The 24,583-nt window shown below is 44.1% G+C and overlaps 1 protein-coding gene across 1 annotated transcript in view; it reads right to left on the reverse strand.

Moving 5' to 3' along the window:
• The window catches only part of ZNF618 (zinc finger protein 618), a 184,258-nt gene extending 169,269 nt beyond the window's left edge, over positions 1-14,989 (reverse strand). The window contains exon 1 of the mRNA XM_064291568.1: positions 14,899-14,989. Coding sequence (XP_064147638.1) covers positions 14,899-14,931 — 33 coding nt within the window. The 5' untranslated portion in view covers positions 14,932-14,989. The remainder of the gene's footprint in view (positions 1-14,898) is intronic.
• Positions 14,990-24,583: the final 9,594 nt, after the last annotated feature.

The raw sequence follows: 24,583 nt of genomic DNA on the forward strand, positions 1-24,583 counted from the left end.
ACATCAACATATATCCCATCTTACATGCTGTTCTTACTATGTGACACTGACACTCCTCCATCAAGAGGTAGAGTCTATATTCCTCTCCTTGAACTGAGGTAGACCTTAACTTTATAACTGCTTCAACCAAGAGATGGAAGTTATGATTCATAACTTCTGAAGCCAAGTCATAAAAGGGATGTGGCACCTGCTGGGCTCTATTTCTCTTGGGACATGCACCCTTGGAGCCCCAAGGTGCCATGTAGTAAGTACCCTGACGCCTTCATGCTGCCAAGACCACACAGAGAGAACCAGTGATGCCTGAGGAGCCCCAGCTGTCCAAGTCTTCCAAACACAGGCCCCAAACATGTGAGTGGAGATGCCTTTAAGATGACCTCAGCCCCAGCCACTGTCTGACCACAACCACAAACAGACCCAGAACTGACCAACTGAGCCACTCCCAAATTCATGACCCACAGAAACCATGAGAGACAATCAATAATTCTTACTGCTTTAAGCCAGTAAGTTTTGGGGGTGATTTGTTACACAGCAATAGATACCTAATACAGATGACAAGATGGGCACATGCGGGTGGAAGGATGGACTGACGCTGAACGGGTGACCTCTGCACATGGACCCCTGGAAATGAGATGCATCTTGTACTAGATATCAAGTCTTGTTTTATACACCTCCCTTGTCTCTTCCAATGGCCTGCTTTCCTAGCTATTTGAAGCGCCTCATCTCAGCTGTCTGTACTTGCAAAAAAGCCAGCCCTCCAAGCTCTGACTCTGATTAATTGCACTCCTGCCCCTGAAAAAACTAACAGCACTTGCTTTCTGAGTCGACCTAGTCCAAGCTTTCATTGTATAGAAGGGGAAACGGAAGCCCAAAGAAGGAAAGGAATCTACCCAAGAAACACGGGTGAGTTAGGAGCACGGCTCAGATAGATTAGGGTTCCTGCCCTGAAGCCCAGGGCTAATTCTCCTCCAACAGTCTGTGGGCTCCAGGTACCCACAGGCTTGAGTCCAGACCCCACCACTCACTGCCTGTTAACGTCCCATCAGGAAAGCAAGCGCCACTGCAAGCTCTGGCTGGGACATGCCAGAACTCTTGGCTCCAAGCGTACCTTGCATCTGTCTGGGCATAAATTTGCATTCTGAATCTGGGAGGCCCCGATTCCAAGTATGTCAAATGTAATTAATTACAGCAAACCTTCTGCAACTGTTTTCAAACGCAGTATTAAAGGCTTCACGCACATGAAACACATAACCCGCTGGTCCGCTGAGGCGCACTGGGAGCTAGGGAGCCTAGAACCCAGGTCCCACTGAGTGGGAGAGCAACTTCCCAAGACATCACAGCCAGGACAACCCACCACAGCGAAGGTAAGGGCATGAGCAGCAGCATCTAAGGGACCTGGGCTCAAGTCCCCAGCCCAATCACTAACTCCACATCCTTGGCAAGTTACTTCACCCTCCCCAAACTGTAAAAGGGGGATAATAAGACTCCTATACCTCAAAGGGCCTTTATGAGCCTGGGCTCAAAGGGTCTTTATGAGCCTGGGCTTTGGATTCATCTGAATTTGAATCCAAATGCCACTTAGTGGTCTGTGACCTTGGGTGATTCCTTTCACCACTGACCCTCAATTCCGTTATTAAAAATAAATTTAAAAAAATTAAAATCTCTACTGTTCAGTGCAATTATGAGTATCAAATGAGGTAACAGATGTAAAATGCTTAGCCCAATGCCTAGCATATAAGAAAACCAAAAAACCAAACAGCTGCCATTGAGTCAATTCCGGCTCATGGCAATCCTGTTGTGTTTCAGAGTAGAACTGTCTCCTATAGGGTTTTCAATGGCTATGATCTTTCAGATGTAGATCGCCAGGCCTTTTTTCCAAGGCACCTCTGGCGATCTACATCTGAAACCACCAACTTTTCCAATAGTAGCCAAGCGCCCAACAGTTTGTGCTATCCCATGAGGCAGAATCAACTTGACAGCAACTGGCATATAAGAAGCACTCAGCAAATATGCAATGATTATACTTCGAGGCAGAAAAATTCCATTTTGCAAAAATAAAGTGAGAAAAACAAGAATGCCAAACTTATGCCTTTTGACAGAAAGACTTCCTGATTAAAAAAACAAAAATCTGCAAGGAAGAATTTCCAGCACATAGCTCGAATCCCTTTCAGAAGAGTCAGAGCAGGAATACTGAGCTGGAAAGTCAGAGGCCTGGATTCGAGTTTCAGCGCTGCTGCTCCCCCCTTGGGCCAGCTACCCCCATCAGGTCTCGTACCAGGTTGAAGGTCAGGGGAACCAGACGACCTCCCAGTCCTGCCAGCTCTGCCCACTATGGCAGTATGGCCCCTAGCATACTTCCCAAATAGTGTGGCTTCCCAAATCATTACAGAGAGCGGACACAATTTAGCAAAAGAATGCCTTCGACCCTCCTAGGACCTAAAATTCACAACCTCTGATGGCACTGGGTTTTTTTTAATGTGACTTGAGTCTCCAGACCTGAACTACACCCTGATTCAAAAAGACCCCAGTCCAAACCCACAGATTAACTCGGCTTTGGAATATTTTGGCAAGTGCAGGAATTACCAGGGGGACTCTTTTAAACTTGTTTGCCTGTCTTGTTGGATTTACTTTCTTCCAAAGTGTTTAATTAATGATTAGGGGAATGGATAAGTAAAATGGAGCATAGTTTAATTCCCACCCCCTTTCGTAAATCCCCATTCCCCCTCACTTTAACCACGCAGTTATGCTGATGCTTATACAACTACCTCAACTATCACCCTCACTCCCACGCCAAGCTCTGAGTCTTGCAGTCCGTCCAGGTACCTGATGAAGCTGCTGTGTGACCCTAGGCAAGCCACTTCCCCTTGTGGGGGTTCTGTTTCTTCATCTATCAACTGAGCAGTTTGGCTTAGATGAGTGTTACCCAACAGAATTATATGAGCCACTGTGCACAGGTAATTACAAATTTTCTAGTAACCCGTTGCCATCAAGTCGATTCTGCCTCATAGCAACCCCGTAGGACAGAGCAGAACTGCCCTGTAGGGTTTCCAAAGCTGTAAATCTTTACACAAGCAGACCGCTTTCTCCCTGAAGAGCAGCTGGTGGGTTCAAACCGCGAACCTTCCGGTTAGCAACCAAGTGCTTTAAACACTGAGCCATCAGGACTCCTTAAATTTTCCAGTAGCTGCATTTAAAAAATTTAAAAAATAAACAGGTGAAATTATTTTTAATAATAGATCTTATTTAACCCAATGTTTAAAATATTATCATTTCAACCTGTAATCAGCATAAAAAATTATTACTGAGATCTTTCAGGTTTTTTTTTTTCCCACTACTAAGTCTTCAAAATCTAGTGTGGACTTTACACTTAGAGAACATCTCAATTCAGACTAGCCACATTTCAGGTGCTCACCAGCCACAGGCAGCTTAAAAAAAAAAAATACAAACAAACCCATTGCCATCGGGCCAATTCGACTCAGAGCGACCCTATAGGACAGAGCAGAACAGCCCCATAGGGTTTGCAAGGACCACCTGGTGGATTTTAACCACCAACCTTTTGGTTAGCAGCCATAGGTCTTAACCACGACGCCACCAGGGCTTCCATAGGCAGCTATATATTGGACAATATATATTGGACAGCTAAGGCTTAGAAAATCCCTATGAACTTTTTTAGCTCTAGACTCCTAAAATTCAAAGAGGGCCAGCCTCACAACAGATTCCACCTAAAGCTAGTAGCACCCCAGGGACTGCTCCTTCCCTGAGGCCTCATTTCAAGTTGACCTTCCGGTCAGTTTCAGTTTTATTTCAGATCGCTTTCACTTTCTGCTTTTTCCAGCATACACTAAAAGAAACACCCACATAAATACACTTAATTTTTACAGTTATTTTTCCCAGTTGATAAAATTAAAAGCTAAAAAAAATTCCCCCAAACCAAAAAAGCCCATTGCCGTCAAGTCAATTCCGACTCATAGCAACCCTACAGGACAGAGTAGAACTGCCCCATAGAGTTTCCAAGGAGCGCCTGGTGGATTCAAACTGCCCACCTTTTGGTTAGCAGCCGAACTCCTAACCTGTGCCAAATTCCCCAGCATCCAAAAATGTCTTCGTCTCTTCCTTTTGGGCATTCATTCTAAGTGCCCTATGCCCGTTTGGCTCAGGATGACAAAACCCTGAGCCCAACAGAAAACAACACAAATTTTCTGCAAAATTGCACCAAACTAAAATTCCCTCCCTGACCGTCCCTGTTCTCCACAAACATGCTGGGACAGGTGGGAATTGTGCTGTGGAGGTTCCAAGCCAAGAGGTGGAATGGTTAGCTCCTTAGGCGTGCTGTCTTGGACAATAAGACATCCAGTAAGCAATCCAAGATCACTTCTGACTTTGAATGTCACCGGCAAACTGCTAGCCGGGGGCTTGCCAAGAAACACTGGATCCTTCTCTGCTTTGCAGGAGTCACTTACCGCCGTGAGGGACCTATTAGATGTTGCCCCTCCCTGGGCCCCCACCCCAAACTGGGGCTGGCCCCTGGGAATCCATCCCCAACCCAGGGCTCGCTTCACTAAAAGTGGTTTTTTTCCCTGCGTTTTCTACAGCAGACAGGGGAGCCGAGCATCATCTGACTCCATTTATTCTCTTTAGCTTATATATGAAGCCTCATTCTGCTTTGTCAGCCAAAATATTTTTATCACTTTTCGACTCAATACCATCCTCACCTCAGCCTCCCTCCTTTCCCTTTTAAGAAAAGAATTGTCGCCAACATGTTTCTCCAGTTTTCTGCCGTTTATGAAGTGTTTTTCGTGTGTGTTAACTCCTCTGATGCTTGCAGGAAGCCTATTAGCATGATGCATGTGGAGTGTTCTCCCACTTAACAGACAAATAAATGGAAGCTCGTGTCAGGGGTCACAGAGGCCAGTGCCTTCCAGGACCAGGCCGGTCATGAACAGGATTGAAATGGAAGGAGGCTGAGGCCTGAAGCAAACAAAAGTAGCACCTACCCTGTCAAAGGCCTAAAAAAACCCCAAACTTTTTAAACCCTAGACAGGCAAAATAATAAAACGAGGGACCGAGTCACCTTGTGGGTACTGTCTGTAACTCTTGGTGAACACAATTTACCCACAATTTACGTGATAATAATTAGTGATTAGTGTTAGTTATAGATCCCTGGTGGCGCTGTGATTAAAGCACTCGGCTGCCAACTGAAAGGTCAGCAATTCAAACTCACCAGCAGCTCTGGGGAAGAAAGATATGGCAGTCTGCTTCTGTAAAGATTTACAACGTTGGAAACCCTACAGGGCAGTTCTACTCTGTCCTATAAGGTCGCTATGACTCAGTATCAACTCAAAGGCAGTGGGTTTGGTTTTAATGTTAGTTATAAAAGTTAACACACATGAAAACACAAAATATTATCACACACAGAGCTTCACAATTTAAAAAGCACTTTCCAATATGCGGAAGCCCTGGTGGCATAGTGGTAAAGTGCTACGGCTGCTAACCAGAAGGTCAACAGTTCGAATCCGCCAGGCGCTCCTTGGAAACTCTACAGGACAGTTCAACTCTGCCCTATGGGCTTGCTATGAGTCAGAATCAACTCGATGGCAGTGGGTTTGGTTTTGCTTTTCCAATATGCTATCTCATTTAACCCTCACAACTGTCCAGGGCAGGACTGTTAATGTCCCACTTCCCAGATATAGAAATTAAGGTTCAGAGAGACGAGGAACCCGTTTGTGGTCCTACAGCGGGGAAGCAGCATACTTGTCCTAAACCCGAGTCATCTATCCAAGAGCCCCAGGGCCTGTGCTGCCCCTCTGAGATGTCATCTACACAGAGTGAGGGACAGTGCCCCATCCAGCCACCCCAGCCAAGGCATCTCCCCTTTGAAATCTGATCACCCAGGGAGTGGCCGGAGAAGCAGGCCAGCCAGTCTTGCTTTGATGACAACCCCGAGGGTATCTAATTATAACAGGGAAGGGAGGAGTCAGGATCCTCTATTTCTCAAGACCAAATTAATTTTAATTCCTTTTGACAAAGCATATGTACATATAGTAGGAAAAGCACTGGTTGAAGAGATTTGGGGCTTGATGTCCCCCCGCTGCCTATTCACTGATGTCTTTCACTCTACCTCCCCTCCCAAGGTTTCTGCATGCGTGTGTGTGTGTGTGTGTGTATGTGTGTGTGTGTATTTTAAATCTGGAAGGGCAAACTGACTTCACTTCCCATACTAAATCCAATTGATTAGTAGCACCATACTGAGACAAATTCTGAGGCCACGTCCATACTCAATGTAAAAAACTACCATGATCTATTAGCAATGTCTACCACAGGCTTGAAAATGGGCAGTATTGCCAATTATGTTATTTATTTACCATCCCTGGACTAGATGATGTACAAATAACTTACTGCAAGTGAAAAAGCACTTTGCCCTCTACAAAGCTTTACTGTCACATACCTCACAACTTTTGTTAAGAACCTCGTGCAGCAAGTATCACCATCATCATTTTCATCATTATTATCCCCACTTTACACATAAGGAAAACAAGCCCAGGAAAATGAAGTGCTTTGGCAAAGATCACAAAATGATTAAGTAGTGGAACAGTAAAGTGAGTCAAGCCTTTGTTCCTCCATCTTCAATCTTTTTGTTCTACCCTCAAAATGTCATACTGGTTTTCCACCGTTGGTGGGACAACTCATCCACGTGGCTGTACAGAAGCGACCACAGGTTCACAAAGCTTTACCTCCCTCCCACTGGCTACTTACACACTTTACAGGAGATTATTGTTGTTAGTTGCTCTCAAGTCGATTCCAACTCATGAGTTATGAAACCCACCCAAAGACATGGAAGGAAAGGAGTGCTAAGTCACAGAGTACCAGATGCTTCCTCCCAACGGGAAGCCCCAAGAGAAGTCCCCACCCTCACTGTACAGGTGGAGAAGCCAAGTCCAAAGATAAGCAAGATTTAAAAAAGCCAATTTTGGTAATCATGAAGGTCACAGTCCACCACACCAAGAGCATGACACCCTCCTTCCTCAAGTGCAAGATGCCTTAGATTGTCAGATGAATCATCGATTATACAAGCTTTCTGAGAAGAAAAAAATAAGAGTGAGAAACACTGCATTAAAAGAACACATCTAGTGTAATACAACTAGGTGCTGGTGGCGCAGTGGCTGAGTTCAGCTGCTAAGCAAAAGGCCCGCAGTTCAAGCCCACCAGCCACTTCTTGCAAACCCTGTGGGGCAGCTCTATTCTGTCCTATAAGGTTGGTATGAGTCAGAATCAACTCAAAGGCAATGGGTTTAGTTTTTTATTGTAATACAGATCCCAACTTCAGAAGAATGAGAACGTGGGAATGTAAGCATTGAGAAAATATGGTCTACCTCAAAACTGGGATTCTGTGCTCACTTGCTGAGCTGGGCCACAAAGTGTTAAAAATGACAGCTTTTTATATAAAACAGGAAAAAAAAAAAACAAAACTAAACAAACAGAATGTTCTCAGCTTTCTCCCATAAATTTTCCTTGAATCTTTGACATCTGCAAACCAGAATCCAATCAAAGATGGGTGGAGTCTGGCTGAGCAACAAATCACACGTTTAAAGGAGCTGTGTCTCTGAGTGTTAGGCAAAGGCCCCTGATGTTCAGTTCTTGGCCATGTGACCAAGAAGACCAGCTGTTAGCACGAACCCAGGGCAGTGCTGGCCCCTTCCACCTCAAGGCTTCCCCCATGTCCATCTCCCTAAAAACACTGTGCCCCACTGAGTGTAGCTGCAAATCACCCATCTGAACAATGATCCCAATGGTCACTTGACGATTCAATTTTAAAAAGATACTTTATAAACTAGGAGTAAGGGGGTGGGGGTAAAAATAGTGAAACTTTTTCAAGAATACACCAAGACGTAGTCAAAGGCGCATTATCCCTTCCCAGGGATTCTTTTGGACATACTATTTCAAGAGAGCCGTTGGCTTCAGAGCCAGCTATAAGAAAATGTGCTATGGCTCCCTAACAAAACACTGGTTTTGACCAAATAACCACACCCATATTGGTCATCCATTCTTCACTAGACTCAGATCTGAGCTATTTCCAAAAATCATATTAAGTCATCAAATATTTATTTAGCTGTTCCTCTGTACCAGGCCCTGAAATGAATAACCCATGATCTCTGCCCTCAAGGAACTCACAAGTTGGCTGGCGAAACAGAAATGCAAACAACCAATTCTCATCTGTGGGTATAGAGTATTTGGGAAGTGCCACAGGATGGGGGTGGGGTTCAGTCTACCTGGGGAGGTTCAGGGGGCTCCACAGAAGAGGAAGTACAGCTGATCTCAAGAGGGATCTGGGCTCCCACGGAGCAGAGATAACTGAGGTAAAGGGCATTGCAAGCAGGAGGCCCAGCACGAGCAGAAGCTCAAAGGTACAGAGTTCACTCGGGATTACAACTGATCCATTTTAAAGACAGTGTCACAGGCTCCTGAACAAATCCAGAACTATTCAGGGAAGCTGGGGCATTCCTGGAATGAAGGCACTGAGAAAACTGACAGGAAAGGCCTCTGAGGCTCAGGAGATTTCTTGTCCCAGTCTGGTTAAAAGCAACATCCAAAAAAGTGTCCATTTCCTCTTGCTATGTAACTGCCCACTAAAGAGAAGCCACCAAGTTCCTGGAACTACCAAAATTGTTGTCGGTGGGACTCAGTCTCCCTAGAATGGAGACCCCTTGGCCACTGGGTCAAGAGTCAACAACCATTTGTTGACTACCTTCCAAGAAGGACCACGGGCTGGCTGGGTTTTCCACATGAGCTGCTCTACTTCATCTCAAAATAACCCTTCAGGTCAGGATTATTACCTCCGCTTTCCAGATGCAGAAACCGTGGTTCCAAATCAAAAAGTGACTTTCCCAAAGTAACACAAAGCTAATCATGCCATGAAGTTGGGCTTCCAATTCTGGCCTGGCTGATCCCAACCCCAGCTTTTCATTTTACCAACTGCATGGATGTCAGAAAACTTCTATGTGTCTGACCGAAGGCCTATCCTGGGGGAATTCCTGGTAGTTCCATGTTCCTTTCTGAAACGGATTATGACCATCTTTGCCCACTGATCTCACTCTCCCTTAGGCCCTATCCCTAGTCCTAGCCACCTGCTGTCTTTTTACATCCTCCTCCTTCATTCAGGCAACACTTTATTTAAAACCTAGCCTCCAATGGCTGCCTCCCTTGCTTGCATTTCTTAACTTCAGTGGCACATGCTAGGACACATTGGCCTGGAGTTCCTGCCACCATTTGTCATTTTTAATCACAGAGTTCTGGCCTGACCCAAGCAGAAGACCACTTTGGGACAAATAAAAGGGAAGCATGGACCACTTTAGCCGAGTAGGGCTAAACGGATGGAACTTATCACTGCTATAGGCTAAGATCCCTCAGAGCATATGGTGCTCACGAAGAAAGTTCCACCAACACAACCAAGAGGTTTGAGAGATGTCACTAACCTTGGAAGGGTAGCCAGGAACGCTGACCAGATGCAACATTGGTCTGGCCCTGCACTATCCAATACAAGAGCCACTAGCCACATGTGGCTACTGCATACCTGAAATGTGGCTAGTCCAAATTCTGATGAGCTGTAGACGCAAAATACACACTGGATTTCAAGGACTTGACACCGGCTAAACAATATAATGTATCGCATTAATAGTAGATATATTGGGCTAAATAAAATAACATTATTAAAATTAATTTCACCTATTTCTTTTCACTTTCTTTAATGTGCTACTAAAAAAATGAAAATTATATACGAGGCTTGCATTCGTGGCTCACATGTTATTTCTTTTGGACAGTGCTGGTCTGGCGCATTTAAGAGATGAGAAGACCAACAGAGCAATTCTGGAGTTCTCAGTTGCATGCACACAAAAGTGCAAACACTCACACAGAATCCAGTTAAAACTTACATATAGTACAAACATGGCCTCTCTAGCTCAAAAAAAAAAAAAAAATTCTGGCAATTTGAGTAAAAGCAAGTAATAAAAGTAACTCTGCCAACTGTCCCTACCACCAAAACAGGGTTCTCACACTACTTTTAAAATCTCCTTTCCAGCAAGAGATCCCAGCAGAGGCGCTCCCTTCAAACTAGCAGCTGGCCCTCCAATCTCAACCAAGGCCTACAAGCTGGGGTGTGGTTCTGACCTCCCACGAAGGTATCACGTTGTCTTCCCAGGTAGCACTTGAGGCGGGCTAGACCAGGGGACAAAGCATGTGGCACAGGACACCTAGACCACAGGGTTCATGTAAAAATCAATGGGGATGACAGATGAGAAAATGAAGTATAAGAAGTAAATCACAGTGTACTTGTAGCCCATCACGGTGAAATCAACAATGATCAGTGTCTTTCAAACTCTTTTGACCAGGATCCACAGTTGGAGATAACATTTCCCATCACGCACATATATACCAAAACCCGCTGCCGTCGAGTCGATTCCAACTCATAGCGACCCTACAGGGCAGAGTAGAACTGCCCCACAGAGTTTCCAAGGAGAGCCTGGCGGATTCAAACTGCTGACCTTTTGGTTAGCAGCCATAGCACTTAACCACTACGCCACTAGGGTTTCCACAGATAAATAAGATAAAAATTCATAAGCCAATACCACCCTGTACCCTGTACTATGCCTCTGAGTTTTTTCCCCCCTCTATTCTTTTTTCTGTCTTTAATGCCAACTGTGACCACTAAATTGATTTCACAAACCACTCATGGGCATAATCCCCAGTCTAGTGTGGGTATGGTCAGTAAGAGGCACCCTCTCCATTCCATGTTATTTGATCACTGTGCCCTCTCTCCAGAATATGGGAGTCTAGACATGGCCTCAGAGTCCTTCTTAACACAGTGACCCAGGCAGCTACAACCAATCACTTAGCATCAGAATCAGAGATGAAACTTATTATTATCCTTGATCTGGTACAAAGGTCTCGTTCTAAAAATGCAAAAACTGAAGCTCCAAAGGAAAAAGTGATTCATCCAAGGTCACAAAGCAAGACCTTGGGTGACCTAGGGATCCTGTGTACCCACAAAGCCACATTTGTTTACACCACCAAGAGAGGAGATACGACAGACATAAATAATACAAAAACATGGAAAAAATTCAAAATTTCATCACAACCATGAAAAATCAGCTTACACCTCCAGTGAAACACAGCAAGGAAGTTCTTATCATCCCACCAAGGAGAAGACATGAGGATTCTGAGGTCAGAGGAAGCAGTATGCCAAGAGCCAAGTCAAAGGTGGGAAAAAATCGTGGCTAACACTGAAGGAGTTTTAAAACTCTGCTTCTCAAATGAAACAAACCACTGGCTGTTTATTCCCTAGGACCAGAGAGAGGTCAACCTTTACACTGACCAGCCATCTTTGTTGTTTTCCTTTTGCAAAAGCAAGAGCCTTGTTCAAGTTCACCTCTGTGCAGGGCTTAAAGTATAAACAAACGCTTTTTCCTATCCTGGTCCGAAGTCAAGCTATAAAGCAGGCCCTTGAAATTTCAAACCTTATTAGAAAAAAAAAAAAAAAACCCTTAGGCAGAAAAGCAAAACAGTAAGTACTAAGAGTGTCCACTGCAAAACTGAGCATAGATGATCTTTCACCAAAGTAACTGGGCCCATCGTCAAAATACCACCCCTCAAGTTCAATTTGCCAAAATTTTTACCCCATGATGTAACAGAGTATGGTGAACAGACACAGGCTAATAAAAATTAGCTCATAGATCCATTTCAGGTCACACTTCCATCTCAAACAGGAGGTGTGAGAAGAAGCAAGGCCCAGGTCAGCTCTCAATTCTAAGAGACGCCAATAGAAACAAAAGAAAACTGACCCCGCCCCCAACAGTACCATCATGCACCTCTATTTCCTTTACAACAAACATGATCAGAATAAGCAATTTAAAAAAAAAAAAAGCAGGTCTACAAAACAGAAACGATTTTCAATTTCTGACCAGAGAGTCACTTTAAACCATAGTCAACACAACAAAATTTCAGCAGAATAAAAGAAATCTCAGTTGTGTGTCAGGAGCTCCAGAAAACACAAAGGGCCCTGCTGTCATATTTTTATTCCTTGCACCAGAGAGAACCTGTTATCTCCAACCCTGACTTTTTCTCAGATGCCCTTACCCCCACCCATCCCTCCCCAGCCCAGGGTACAGCCCTCTTTCTTCAGTCTCCTAAGCTCAGGCCTACTGTCTCCAGAGGCTCCACAACCCCTCAGAAATTATAAATTCTTTGACCGTCCTAGGCATCGGCCTAAATAATTCAACAGAAAAAAATTTTAATTATGCTACTTAAAAAAAAAAAAGCTCATTCCAAATATGTCAGCATGTGGCCAGTCAGCCCTGAAGGATTTCATAACCAAAAAAATAAAATCTCCCAAATGCAATAGTGATGATGGGAAACGTGGAGCCTCTGCCACTGTCAAGTATATTTCACAGAATTCTTATCCCCTTAGAAACTCAAATTTCCACAAAACAGGATTGGGAATCCATGGACCGGGGCCACCAGATCTTCCAAGACCATCTGGTGTCTGGAGAAAAAGGTAACAAACAGGGTTTCCAGACCTAGACTGTGTGACCCACCATCACCTCCCCACCCATGATCCTACCCAAAAGCCTACATCCCAAACGCTAACAGTATTCCTCTACCTCTTGGGCAGAAAAATCGGAACTTTCTAATTTTTGGCTCAAAATCCCCAGCAAGTTCAATTAGATCAGATAAATAATTTATCACAAATAATCTTCCAACTTTGGGTGGGTACCAATTTTTATCTTTCTAATTTCAATCCAGCCAATATTTGTCTTCTAAAAAAAAAAAAATTTTTTTTTTTTTTTTCACCCTCAATTGCTTCATTTTATGGGCAAAAAGAAAGAAACTCCAAATGAAATACTATTTGCAGACAAGTGCCTTCGGGTTTGGCTTTTGTATTTTTTCCCCCCTTGGGAAAATTTAAGATTTCCTGCTAGAGTCAGCTGAGTTGGTATTTTAACCCAATTCTTCAGCAAAGTAAGCGTTCCACTAGGGAAGATGGATGAGAATCTGAATTTTCATCTCTCCTTTGCCCTTCTGTCTTTCATCTTTCTTTCTGGTTAAGTCAGTAAAAATTTGTGCTTCTTTTTTTTGGGGGGGGTCACAGACCCCCCAAAATTATCAAGGGTAATAGAATTTTTTCCTTTGAAAGTAATCAGATTTTTGAAAAATACCAAGTGTTATTAAACCCACATCACAATCAAAGAAGCCTGAAAACAAGTCGGATTTTTAAAAAATAATAAATTTTTCAAATTGAAAGAGTGAGAAAGCACAGAAAAGAGAATTTTCTTCTATCAAGGACTGCTCAACCCTCATCTTCATCAATTGATTCAGTTGTATGTCATAAAAAATGAGCTTCTATGAAGCCACTGTTAGTTTTTTTCATAATAATGTTAATTATGCATATCTTATTTTAATGGCGGTCTCTCCTACAAATCTCTGGGCTATGCAATTTGTATAATATAATAAATTTACATTTTCCACTGAATATTGTTCAAAAAAGATTCCTGACATTTTCTGTATAAAACAATAACAACAAAAAAAGAAATGCCTAGACCCTTCAGGAAACAAAATCAGAAAACAGTCTTAATGATTCCATCAAAACAAAACAAAACAAAAAACCCACAAAACACAGGGAAAAAAAAAAAAAAAAGACGGGATTTCACTCCAACTTTTCCAATTTCTATTTTTCTTTCAGAACCTTGGGATTTTAAACAAGCAGTAAAATGTAAATGCAAAATTAAAAAAAAAAAAACCTACAATTTTTGGGTGTGTCCAAAGCCAACATTTTAGAGTCTATTCTCTCTTTTAAATCTTTCCTTCTTAGAAACAGAAAAACTTTAAATATTCCCAAATGATGAAATTAGTCTTTTTCGCCTGCTGAGCTAAACAAGTTCCAAATTACAATGAAGTACAATTTCTAATTGCTCCATAAAACCAATTCTCCCAGTTTTCCCTAAACTCAACAATTTCCCTCCTTTTTTGATTCTAATTAGTTTTTTTTCTCAAACTAAAATAAGTTGAGCAGCCAAAACGGTTTTGCTTTAGGAGCCTTTTTGCTTTCTCCCCTCCAAAACCTGAATTCATTCAAATTCCAGCTTAATTTTCATTTACATATTATGTGGATTTGGCTTCAAGAATTAAAATTGTCTCCATGCTTCTGGAAAGCTCAAAGTGGAAATTTTCACTCCAAAAAAGAAAAAAAAAAAGAATCCCTTTTCCCTCCTCTACCTTATAGTGCAAACTTTTGAAAAAATAAGAAATAAAAAATATTTCTCTTTTCAATTTTAATTTCTTTTTTTTATTTACAAAATAGTATCCTCTAGGTGGCGTCGTTTTAATGGGAAAAAACTACCGTTTGAAGAAAAATTAGAAAAAAAAAATTGAGAAAGGGAAATATGGCCTAAAAAAAAAAGAGATTGTTGCAAAGATGGGGGGCCTGGAGGGAAGGACCTCCTGAGGGTCACCAGGGGCCCCGAGTGCAGAGACGGTCAGGGGGAAATTGCAAATTTGGGGGGAGGGGGGAGAGCTGGAAGAGGTTGCATTTTTGCAAAATGTGAATTGTCCAAACTGAAATGGCTGCTCTGTTCTCTCGCCGCTTTGTTTTCTGGGCTCCGGTCCGAGCCCGGGGCTAAAGGGGGCGCTGAGTGGGGGCCCGAAAAGACCCTCTCGCCACCCCCACCCTCCTTACACCCCTCGGCGCCCAGGGGGGCTCCGCGGACCCCGACCCTCCAGTTTGCGCCCACAAAAAGCCCGCAAACGTGCCCAGGCACTTTGCATTTTGCAAATCTTGCAATGAAGTGGCGCAGCGCCCCGGGCCCCGGCCCCCGGGGTCCCCCGCCCGGTGCATGCCCCCGGCCCCCGTCGTACCTGCGGAGCCGCCGCGCCGCCCGGCTGGTTCATGGGTCCGTGCGGGAGGAGGCGGCCCCGGCGCGTCCTGCTCCTCCCGGGCCGGGCTGCTGGTGCGCGCACAATGCCGCCGCCGCTGCCGCCGCCGCCGCCGCCGCTCCCTCCTCCGCCCGCCCCGCTCAGGCCGGGGGGCGGGGGCGCTGGGGGCGCGCGGGGGGGCGCCCGGCCCTCGCCCCCACCCCCGGCCCGGCCCGGCTGCCGCCGCCGCTGAGCCGCCTCTCGCGGGGCCGCTGCCGCCCCCCGCCGCCCTGCCCGCCCCCGGGCCGGCCTCGCTGCGCGGCCCGCGAGCTCCGGGCCTCGGCCTCGGCCTCCGCGCTGCCGGCCTCCGAGCCGCACACAAAGCCGGCCGGCCCCCGGGCGCGCCGCTCCGGCCAGCCCGCCAGCACCCGGGGCGGCGGCGCACCCGCCCCCCAAACTTTCCCGCGCCGCGCCCTGCTCTTTCTGGGCCCCCCACGCCCGCCCCCCAGGTCCCTTCTGCCCTCCCCCGCTTCTCCAGCTCCTTGGAAATGTCATTTTCGCGTTTGAAAAAAAGTTTGGGGAGCCGACTCTTGGTGGGACACAAGGGGTTAATGGGAACTCTTTCCCCCCACCCCAAAAAAATCGGATTGATTTTTAAAATAAAAGTTTGGAGAATTGGCCATATGAAAGAATAGGAGTACTCAATGGGAATATTCGTATGGTCCCAGCCACCCCTCCAAAAAAAAATCTAATGTAATTGAAAAATAAAAATTTCAGTAACTGGCCATACGATAAAATGAGAGGTTAAAGGGGTTCTTTGCAGCACCCCGAATCGGACTGGTTATAAAAATGAATATTTGAGGAACTGCTTTTATGTGAAATACGGGATGAAGAGAATATTTCGATCTACACTTGCCAAAAAAATAGATTTGTTTTCAAAAATAAAAGTTTGAAGAACTGGCTCTATACAAGACAAGAGCTTAAGGGGGATTAGCCCTCCTCCCACATCCCCAATCAGACTGATTCAGAAAAGAAAAATTTGAGGAACTGATTCTATGTGAAATATGAGGTGAACAGGAATATTTCGATCCAACGCCCTAAAAAATCAGATTTATTTTAAAAATAAAAATTTCTGGATGCCTCCTTGTGAGTTGGGAGGGCTTCAAGGGGATTTATTTCTGACCTCACCTTCCCAAAAATCAGATTTTTTTTTTTAATTAAAAAATCTGAATATATACAGAGAGGAGAGGCATTACTGGACTCATCCTGCATCCTCCACAACTGATTGATTTTTAAAATAAAAACCAGAAGAACTGCTCATATATGAAATGAGAGATGAACAGAAACCTTTCTTTGCCCCTCCCCAAGAGAAAAATATACCGGTTTTTTGTTTGTTTTTTTTTTTTTAAAGAAATTAAGGGTAAACAAGAATCTTTTTCTGCTCCCACCTTTTAAAGAATCAAATTTATTTCTTAAAAAAAGAATACAGAACCGGAAGGAAGGGTTACAGAAATTATTTCCCTGAACTCCAAAAAAAATTTATTCTCGTTATTTTTTAAATCTTGAGAAGCTGAGGGATTCTATAGGAAACACTCTCTCCCGCCAAGAATGAAACTGTGGGGGCTTGGCCCTATATAGGAGGCACGGAATGCAGACACACAACGCCTCACCCCAACACACACCCACACACTCAACGAATTAAGAGGAATCTTCTAAATACCCCCTGAAAACCAACCACTGTCGTTGAGTGGATTCCAACTCGTAGCGACCCTATAGGACAGAGTAGAACTGCCCCATAGAGTTTTCGAGGAGCACCTGGCCAATTCAAACAGCCAACCTCTTGGTGAGCAGCCTTAGTACTTACCACTATGCCACCAGGGTTTCCAATCAACCCCTACACCCCCAAAAAAGTTATTGTTGTTGGGTTCTATGATTCTATTCCAACTCTTAGCGGCCTCATAATAGAGTAGAACTGCCGCACATGGTTTTCTTGGCTGTAATTTTTATGGGAACAGATCGCCTGGCTCCTCCGCCCCCCACCAGCTGCTGGGTGGTTCAAACCAGCAACCTTTCCCTTAGCAGCCAAGTTCTTAACCATTTGGCCACCAGAGCGCCTTTCAAAAAAGTTGGAGGTGATTTAAAAATAAAAAGTGGCCATTTCTCTACCCACCAGCCTGGCAAGTATGTCCCTGGCAGAGGTTTGGCAACCCCTGCCAAGGTTGGTATATGGCAGGTGCCAAGGGGAGCGGGGCACCCTTCAGAGTTTGGCAGAGTGGGGCTCATATAAGCTCTGGGTTTATATACTGGCCGGACCCCTGCCCACCTCTTTCTCACCCACCAGGGGCCTGGGGCCTTGTTGCCAGGAGAGATGTCCTAAGTTTGATGTCTCTCTGGCTCCCATCCCTGCATGATGGTTTTGGGGCACCTGCTTCAAGGTAAGGCCCCCTCTTCTTTCTAGTAGAACCATGTCAGACCTTAGGCCCTGGATTAGAAAGAAACTGAGCCCAAAATAACTTTAGGTCTCAGTTGCCACAGCTCTACCAAGGCAAAAATCCTGTCTTGGGAATTAGGAAAGCTTGATTTAACAAATGTGCATTGAGCGCTTACTATGTGCCAGGCACAATGTGTGTAGTGGGGCAGACACCATAAAGAAGATGATTTCTTACAGCGGCTGTTCTCAAACTGGAGCAAGCCTCAATATTACCGGGAGGGGCTGTTCGAACACAGATTGCTGGGCCCTGCCCCAGAGTTTCTGATGTGGTAGGTCTGGTGAGGCCCAAGAATTTGCATTTCTAACAAGTTCCCAGGTGAGATTGACACTTCTAGTCTAGGGACACACAGTGCCAAGAAGAACATACACAGATGAAGGGTCAGAGGAAGGCCCTAACCCAGTCTGGGAGGTCAGCAAAGATTCCAGAAGAAGGTAGCATCTTGCTTGAAGGGTGAGGGAAAGCACCCCAGGCAAGGACAAGTCCTTTTGCCCCTGGCTCTTAATCAGATTGTAGGAATTCTTAAATAAGGTCTTTAGATAGGTTTGGGAATTCCTGAACTACCCAACGTTATATGTAAATTTATGTCTATTTGTGCATTTTGGGGGAGAAAATCTCTGACTTTCACCAAATTCTCAAAATGCTCAGTGACCCCAACCTGGAATGATCTACAGCCTGTTTCCGGGCACCTCTGGCCTGTAAAATCCTCCTGGGTCCTTCTTGGGCTTCTGTTTCTGGAATCACTACAGTTCGTTTCTATCTCTCCACCACCAATGGGCCACAGGAGCTGGGGCTTCTGTCCCCAGAGAGAACCCTAGAGAGCAAGTCTTCTCCACAAGGGTCCCAGCCCTAGAGGGCCTATCCTTTCTTGACATTCTTCCAGCTGGGCCATGCTCCTTAGTTCCCTCCTAGCCATCAAGAGTGTGCTAAAGGGACAAAGACAGAGCTTGATGTCTGGCAAAATCCAGTTTATAAATGAATGCACACATTTCTTAAACCACCGTGGAAACTACGCATTACCAGAGCTAGGATTTCTCCCCGTTCAGAGGGCTAACCGAAAGTAGTTACCACAAGTGGTGGGCCACCTTTTGCAGAAGTTTTGGAATGTGCTGAGAAAGTGGGTAGGTACTGGGTGAGGTGGCCCTGGTCCCAACAGGTGCACTGTGTGTGGTCTTGTCTGAGCCCCTCACTTCCGGAGAGCAATGACGTTGAGACCAGCATAATGAGGAGACTCAAAATCATGTCACACAATGGGTGTTTAAGAGGAGGACTCCCTTAAACATCAGGAGAACTCTGGGGGGCAGAGAGAGGAGCCAACATGTATTGCGAGAGCCCGGGAGGACAAGACCAGACCTGCTCAGTGGTGTGACAGGCCTCCTGGTAGACAGTGAGCACCATGACTTGCAGGGGTGTAACAATCATCTGTCAGAGCTGCTGAAGTACAGAATCTTCCATTAGGTGAAAATTTATTCCAGTGGGACCACCAAGGGATTTCCCCTCTTCAAAGGGTATATGGTTCAACTCTATACACGTGGGTTTGTCAAAATTCTGGAAACTTCTGGCCCCTTCCATGTTCAGCCCACCGCCCCCCAGAACTAGCACAGGCACACTAACACCTATGTGGCGTAATGATTAAGAGCCCAGCCTGTGGAGTCAACTGCCTGGGTTCTAAACCTGGCTCTAGCCCTTACATGCTACGTGATTTTGAGTAGGCTACTCAACCTCTCCTTGCCAAGCTTGACAGGGAGCCAGTGATCTATGGTCAAGGGAAGCAGTCACATAATATACAGAGGCTTCTGAGCCCCACCCATGAGGTGAGAGACAGTTCCAGGAGACGAGGGTATGAGCTGGACCAAACCAAAACCAACCAAACCCGTTGCTGTAAAGTTGATTCCGACTCATAGTGATGCTATAGGACAGAGTAGAATTACCCCATAGGGTTTCAAAGGGGTGGCTGGTGGACTCAAACTGCCGACCTTTTGGTCAAATGTTGTATTTCATAGAGGAATGTGAGGATTCGCTGTGATCAGGGTTGTGAACATTCTTACCCCAGTGCCTCTTACAAAGACATGCTCAAAAAGACTATTTCCTCCTGCTGGAATCTAGAGACATTTGGGGTAGCCAGGAGTTGAGGACACTGAGCCTTAGTCTAGGGTGTCATTGAGGGACAGATGTAAAGCTATTGTCATGGGCAGATGAAGGGAACAAGGGGACAGGAGTTGCCCTAGAAAACGACTTTGGATCCCAAACAGAACCTGCAGACTTGGCTAAACTCCTGGAAGTAGACCTGCTGGAGAAGACGTCTCTAAAGTAAAACAGTGTGTTCTAAAGGGGTAGAACACGATAAAGGCAGGGACTTCACAAAACATTGTCCTCTTCCTCAAGCTGGGTTTCGTTTTTTAAGCCTAAAAACCGAGGGATGCGTTCTTTTGTAATAGCCCAGCCAGGGAGACTCAGGCTCCCTTGGCCTTTACGCAGTGAAGGAGAACTTGGAGATGGGACTAGCTGACAGTGTGGAATGGTGCATAGCTCAGGTTCTGGACTCAGACCCAGTTGGATTCAAATCTCAGCTCAGCCTCTTTCCAGTTGTGAGAAACTGAGCGCATCTCATAACCTCCTCTGAGCTTCAGTTTCGGTAACCGTTAAGTGGGGATAATGACATTTATGAGCATGTTTTACAGGAAGATTTAAAAAAATGATGAACGCCAGCACACAGTAGGTATTACTGGAAGTTAGGGACAATGATACTAATGACAATGATCTCAATGGCTTTTATCTGCAGAACTATCTAGTGGGTAGAGCTGTTTCCTTATGCTCCTCAGCTATCTCCATCACCAAGTGAGGTGAGACACAGAAACGTAAGATGGAATGTATCTTCCACGAGTAAATGGACAAACCAGCATCATGTGTGTCCTGATGTGACGCACTGAGAAGAAACAACAGTGCTTACATCGAATTCCCGCCAAAAACCCATAACCAAATCTAATCAGGAGGAAACATCAGACAAATCCAGATGGAGGGACATTCTACGAAGCAACTGGCCTGTAGTCTTCAAAAATGTCAATGTTATGACAGACAAAGGAAGACTGCAGAGCTGCTTCAAATTAAAGGAGGCTAAAGAAATATGACAATGAAATTTAAAGAGTGATCTTTAATTGGACCCTGAATCAGAGTGATCAGTTGCTACAAGGGACATTTTAGGGAAGACTGGTGAAATGTGAATGTGGTAGTATACTAGGTAATAATACACTATTTTGTATTCATATTCAATTTCTAAATTGATCATTGCTTCACAGTAATGAAAGATGATGTTCTCTCCTTAGAAAGTACACACTTTTAGTATAAAGGGACGTGATGTCTGCAACTAACTCTCAAATGGTTCAGGGGAAAAAAATATATAATACGTATATACAACATATATTATTATTTATATAACATAAATATATGTGGTCCTTATATTTATTATAATAAATATAATAAGTAAATGCATCTGAATATTAACAATTAGTGAATTTAGGTAGAGTATACTCTATGTACGATTCTTGCAGCTCTTCTCTAATTTTGAAGTTATTTCCAAATAAAAAAAAGTAATACATCAGAAATGTTTCAAAAAGCTAGAAGCCGACACTGAAATTATTTTCATTAGAATGAACTCTTTTCATTATATGTTTCACAACAAAATTTGATTCACTGATCTGTGGATTGTCCATAAGAAAATTTGCTGGTTATTTTTGTCTGTCAGCATGAGTTTTCTTTTATAGCCGTTGTTCCTACCAGGTCCAATTTTCCCAGGCAAATTTGGTGATCTAAATTTTCTCATGCAGATTTAGGGTCTTCTTATCAATTTTTAGTCAATAACAATTTTTACTGTGTGCAGGGTTAGCCTTTGTCAGTTGTATTTTCTGCTGCTTACTTCTACCATGCAAAAATTTTCCAATTTTCAAGGTTACCAATAAGATGTAATTCTTCAAACAGGTTTTTTCCCCCTAAAATTAATTTTACTGTGTGTAATTTAAAGGGGTTCTCAACTCTGGCTGAGTATGAGAATTGCCTGGGGAGTTTGTGAAAAATACAAGTTTCCCAGCCTCTGCTGCTCACACCCCCAAGATTCTGAATTGATAGGTCTGGGGTGGGGCCCGGGCATCTGTATTTTTAACAAGTCCCCACCCGGGAAGTTCTGCAGCAGCCACCAGTCCATCACTTAGCATGATCCCCATCTTGCCTTGTATCATTGGTTATCTTAAACTCTTTGTGTCTTGCTGTCCTCACAATTTTAACATTATCATCTCCCCAACTTGACTAGGAGTTCCTTGAAGAGAGGGGTGAAGCTAATGGTTTCCCTGTGTCCAGCACAGCCCATTATATATGTTAGGCAATAAACAAACATTAGATGATTGATTGTTTGGCTCAACCAAAGCCTTGAATATCAGAATCAAGAGAAGAAACATTTTAAAAGTTGCTTTAATAAAGGTAGAGCAAGGATTAATCCTTTTAGACTTTTATCTCAAGTCTATTGTGAATTGAAATTCATATATCCATCTTTACAGCAACCTCAAAGAATTATGGGATATTACGCTTTTTCCTTTTTGTTCTGTGGTAGACTAATTTCATGAAGCCTCCAATTCCTTATTTCTCCTGTATCCACCCCTTTTTGTCACGTTCTTCTCTCCAAAAAGGTGGAGTCTGTTTTCCCAACCTTTGATTCTGTGTTTGACAATGTAACTTGCTTTGGCCAATGGGATGCTAGCCGATTTGACATAGCGGAGGCTTTAAAAATGCTTTTGCAACTGGTTAGCTCTCACTCCTGCGTTTCTGCCTTCACCTTTAGAATATGCCTAAGCCTGCTGGAAGGGTGTGAGAAAAAGGTTATACAGAGCTCAATCCCCCCAGCTGAACCCTAGTTGTGTGAGTGAGTGAGCTCTGAAGAGTCTAGAACTATCTAGCTTAAATCCCAAACCCACAGATTTGTGAGCTAAATAAATGCTTATTGTTTTAAGTCCTGAGTTCTGGAGTGGTTTGTTACACACCATTGTTGTGGCAATAGAGGACTGATACATTTTCCCTCCTTTCTGCCAATCTTTTGCCGTTTCTGCATCTGTCAAAGGGTGAGGAGAAGACTAATTGCTATGACTTCAGAGCTGCCATGAGAAATAAGTGACAGAATTGGCCAGGTCTAGCTTCTGGCAATTACCATCTAATGGTCAGTTAAAAAAAAACTTGTTGCTGTTGAGTCAATTCCAACTCATAGCAACTGCCCCATAGGGTTTGCACGAGCGCCTGGTGGATTTGAACTGCTGACCTCTTGGTTAGCAGCCATAGCTCTTAACCACTACACCTCCAGGATTTCCAAAGGTCAGTTACTCTCCTTTATAATTTGTTGCGAAAGAGGGCTGTAGAGTGCATTTGTTCTCCATCCCCCCACATTCTGGTAGCAGCATCTCAATTTGCCTTGGAGAACAGGCCCTCCCTCACTCTCAGTCTATGTGATCTCGGTAGAGTTGTTCTACTTACCCTTGTGTGCCATCGGCATATGACCTAGGCCTGGCCAATCAATGTACTCCATCCGCTTGGCCCGGTCCCTTCAGGGATGGCTACATGGTAGGTCAAAAATACTATCTCTCTATGTTTAAGAGTTGAATGGAAAGTTTTCTTTTCCATTGAGATTACTCAGAGGCTAGGATATAGTCTAATTCTGGAGGAGCCAGAAGCTAACATGTGGAAAAAGCTTGCCTGAATATAGTTAACATAAAGGAAAGCAGAGTCCAGACAATAAAAAATAGTCCTGATGATGTCATTAGAATCTCTGGATCAAGCCAGACCTGAAGCTATACTTCCCCTGAACTTTTAGTTAGTAGAGCAAATACTCTTTTTTTGTTAAACTGATTTGAGTAAGAATGTCTTGTATTCCTCCTGGGTCATTTTACAGACTACATTTCCCCTTAGTGTAATGTGCTTCTTCACAGAGCTCTCAGCCCCACTGCCGTAACCTCTGTATTCATCACTGCTGGTCATCACCTGGGACTCCCAGGCAAAATCTGCCTGATATGGTGATACTCCTTTCACACAGGCTCCAAGAGAGAGGAGGATGTTGTGCAAGTCTGGGTTAATAAGGCATCTTAGTTTGCCCTAGTTTCACTGGTTAACTCTTCTCAGAAGTAGACCACCAGGTCCTTCTTCCTAGTCTGTCTTAGTCTGGAAGCTCAGCTGAAACAAGGAAGGAGCTGGCGGTCTATTTCTGAAAAGAATTAGCCAGGGAAAATCTTACAAATAGCAGTGGAACATTGTCTGATATAGTGCCGGAAGATGAGCCCTTCAGGTTGGAAGGCACTCAAAATACTATTAGGGAAGAGCTACCTCCTTAAAGTAGAGTCAACCTTAATGACATGGATGGAGTCAAGCTTTTGGAACCTTCATTTGCTGATGTGGCATGAATCAAAATGAGAAGAAACAGCTGCAAACATCTATTAATAATCAGAACCTTAAATGTATGAAGTATGAATCTAGGAAAATTGGAAATGGTCAAAAATGAAATGGAATGCATAAACATTGATATCCTAGGCATTAGTGAGCTGAAATGGGCTGGTATTGGCCATTTTGAATTAGACAATTGTATGGTCTACTATGCCAGGAATGACAACTTGAAGAGGAATGGCATTGCATTCATCATCAGAAAGAATATTTCAAGATTTATGCTGAAGTACAACAGTGTCAGTGATAGGATAATATCCATGTGACTACAAGGAAGACCTGTTAATATGACTATTATTCAAATTTACACACCAACCACTAAAGCCAAAGATGAAGAAATTGAAGATTTTTACCAACTTCTGCAGTCTGAAATTGATCAAGCATGCAATCAGGATGCACTGATATGATAATTAGAAGTGACTGGAATATGAAAGCTGGAAACAAAGAAGGAGAGTCAGTAGTTGGACAATATGGCCTTAGTGATAGAAATGATGCCGGAGATCACATGACGGAATTTTGCAAGACCAACGACTTCTTCATTGCAAATGCCTTTTTTCACCGACATAAACAGCAACCATACACATCTACCTCACCAGATGGAATACGCAGGAATCAAATCAACTTTGTCTGTGGAAAGAGAGGATGGAAAAGCTCAATATCATCAGTCAGAAAGAGGCCAGGTGCAGAATGCGGAACAGACCATCAATTACTCATATGCAAGTTCAAGCTGA

Source organism: Loxodonta africana, chromosome 9 (genome assembly GCF_030014295.1).
Source record: "Loxodonta africana isolate mLoxAfr1 chromosome 9, mLoxAfr1.hap2, whole genome shotgun sequence".
In the NCBI taxonomy this organism is placed as follows: domain Eukaryota; kingdom Metazoa; phylum Chordata; class Mammalia; order Proboscidea; family Elephantidae; genus Loxodonta; species Loxodonta africana.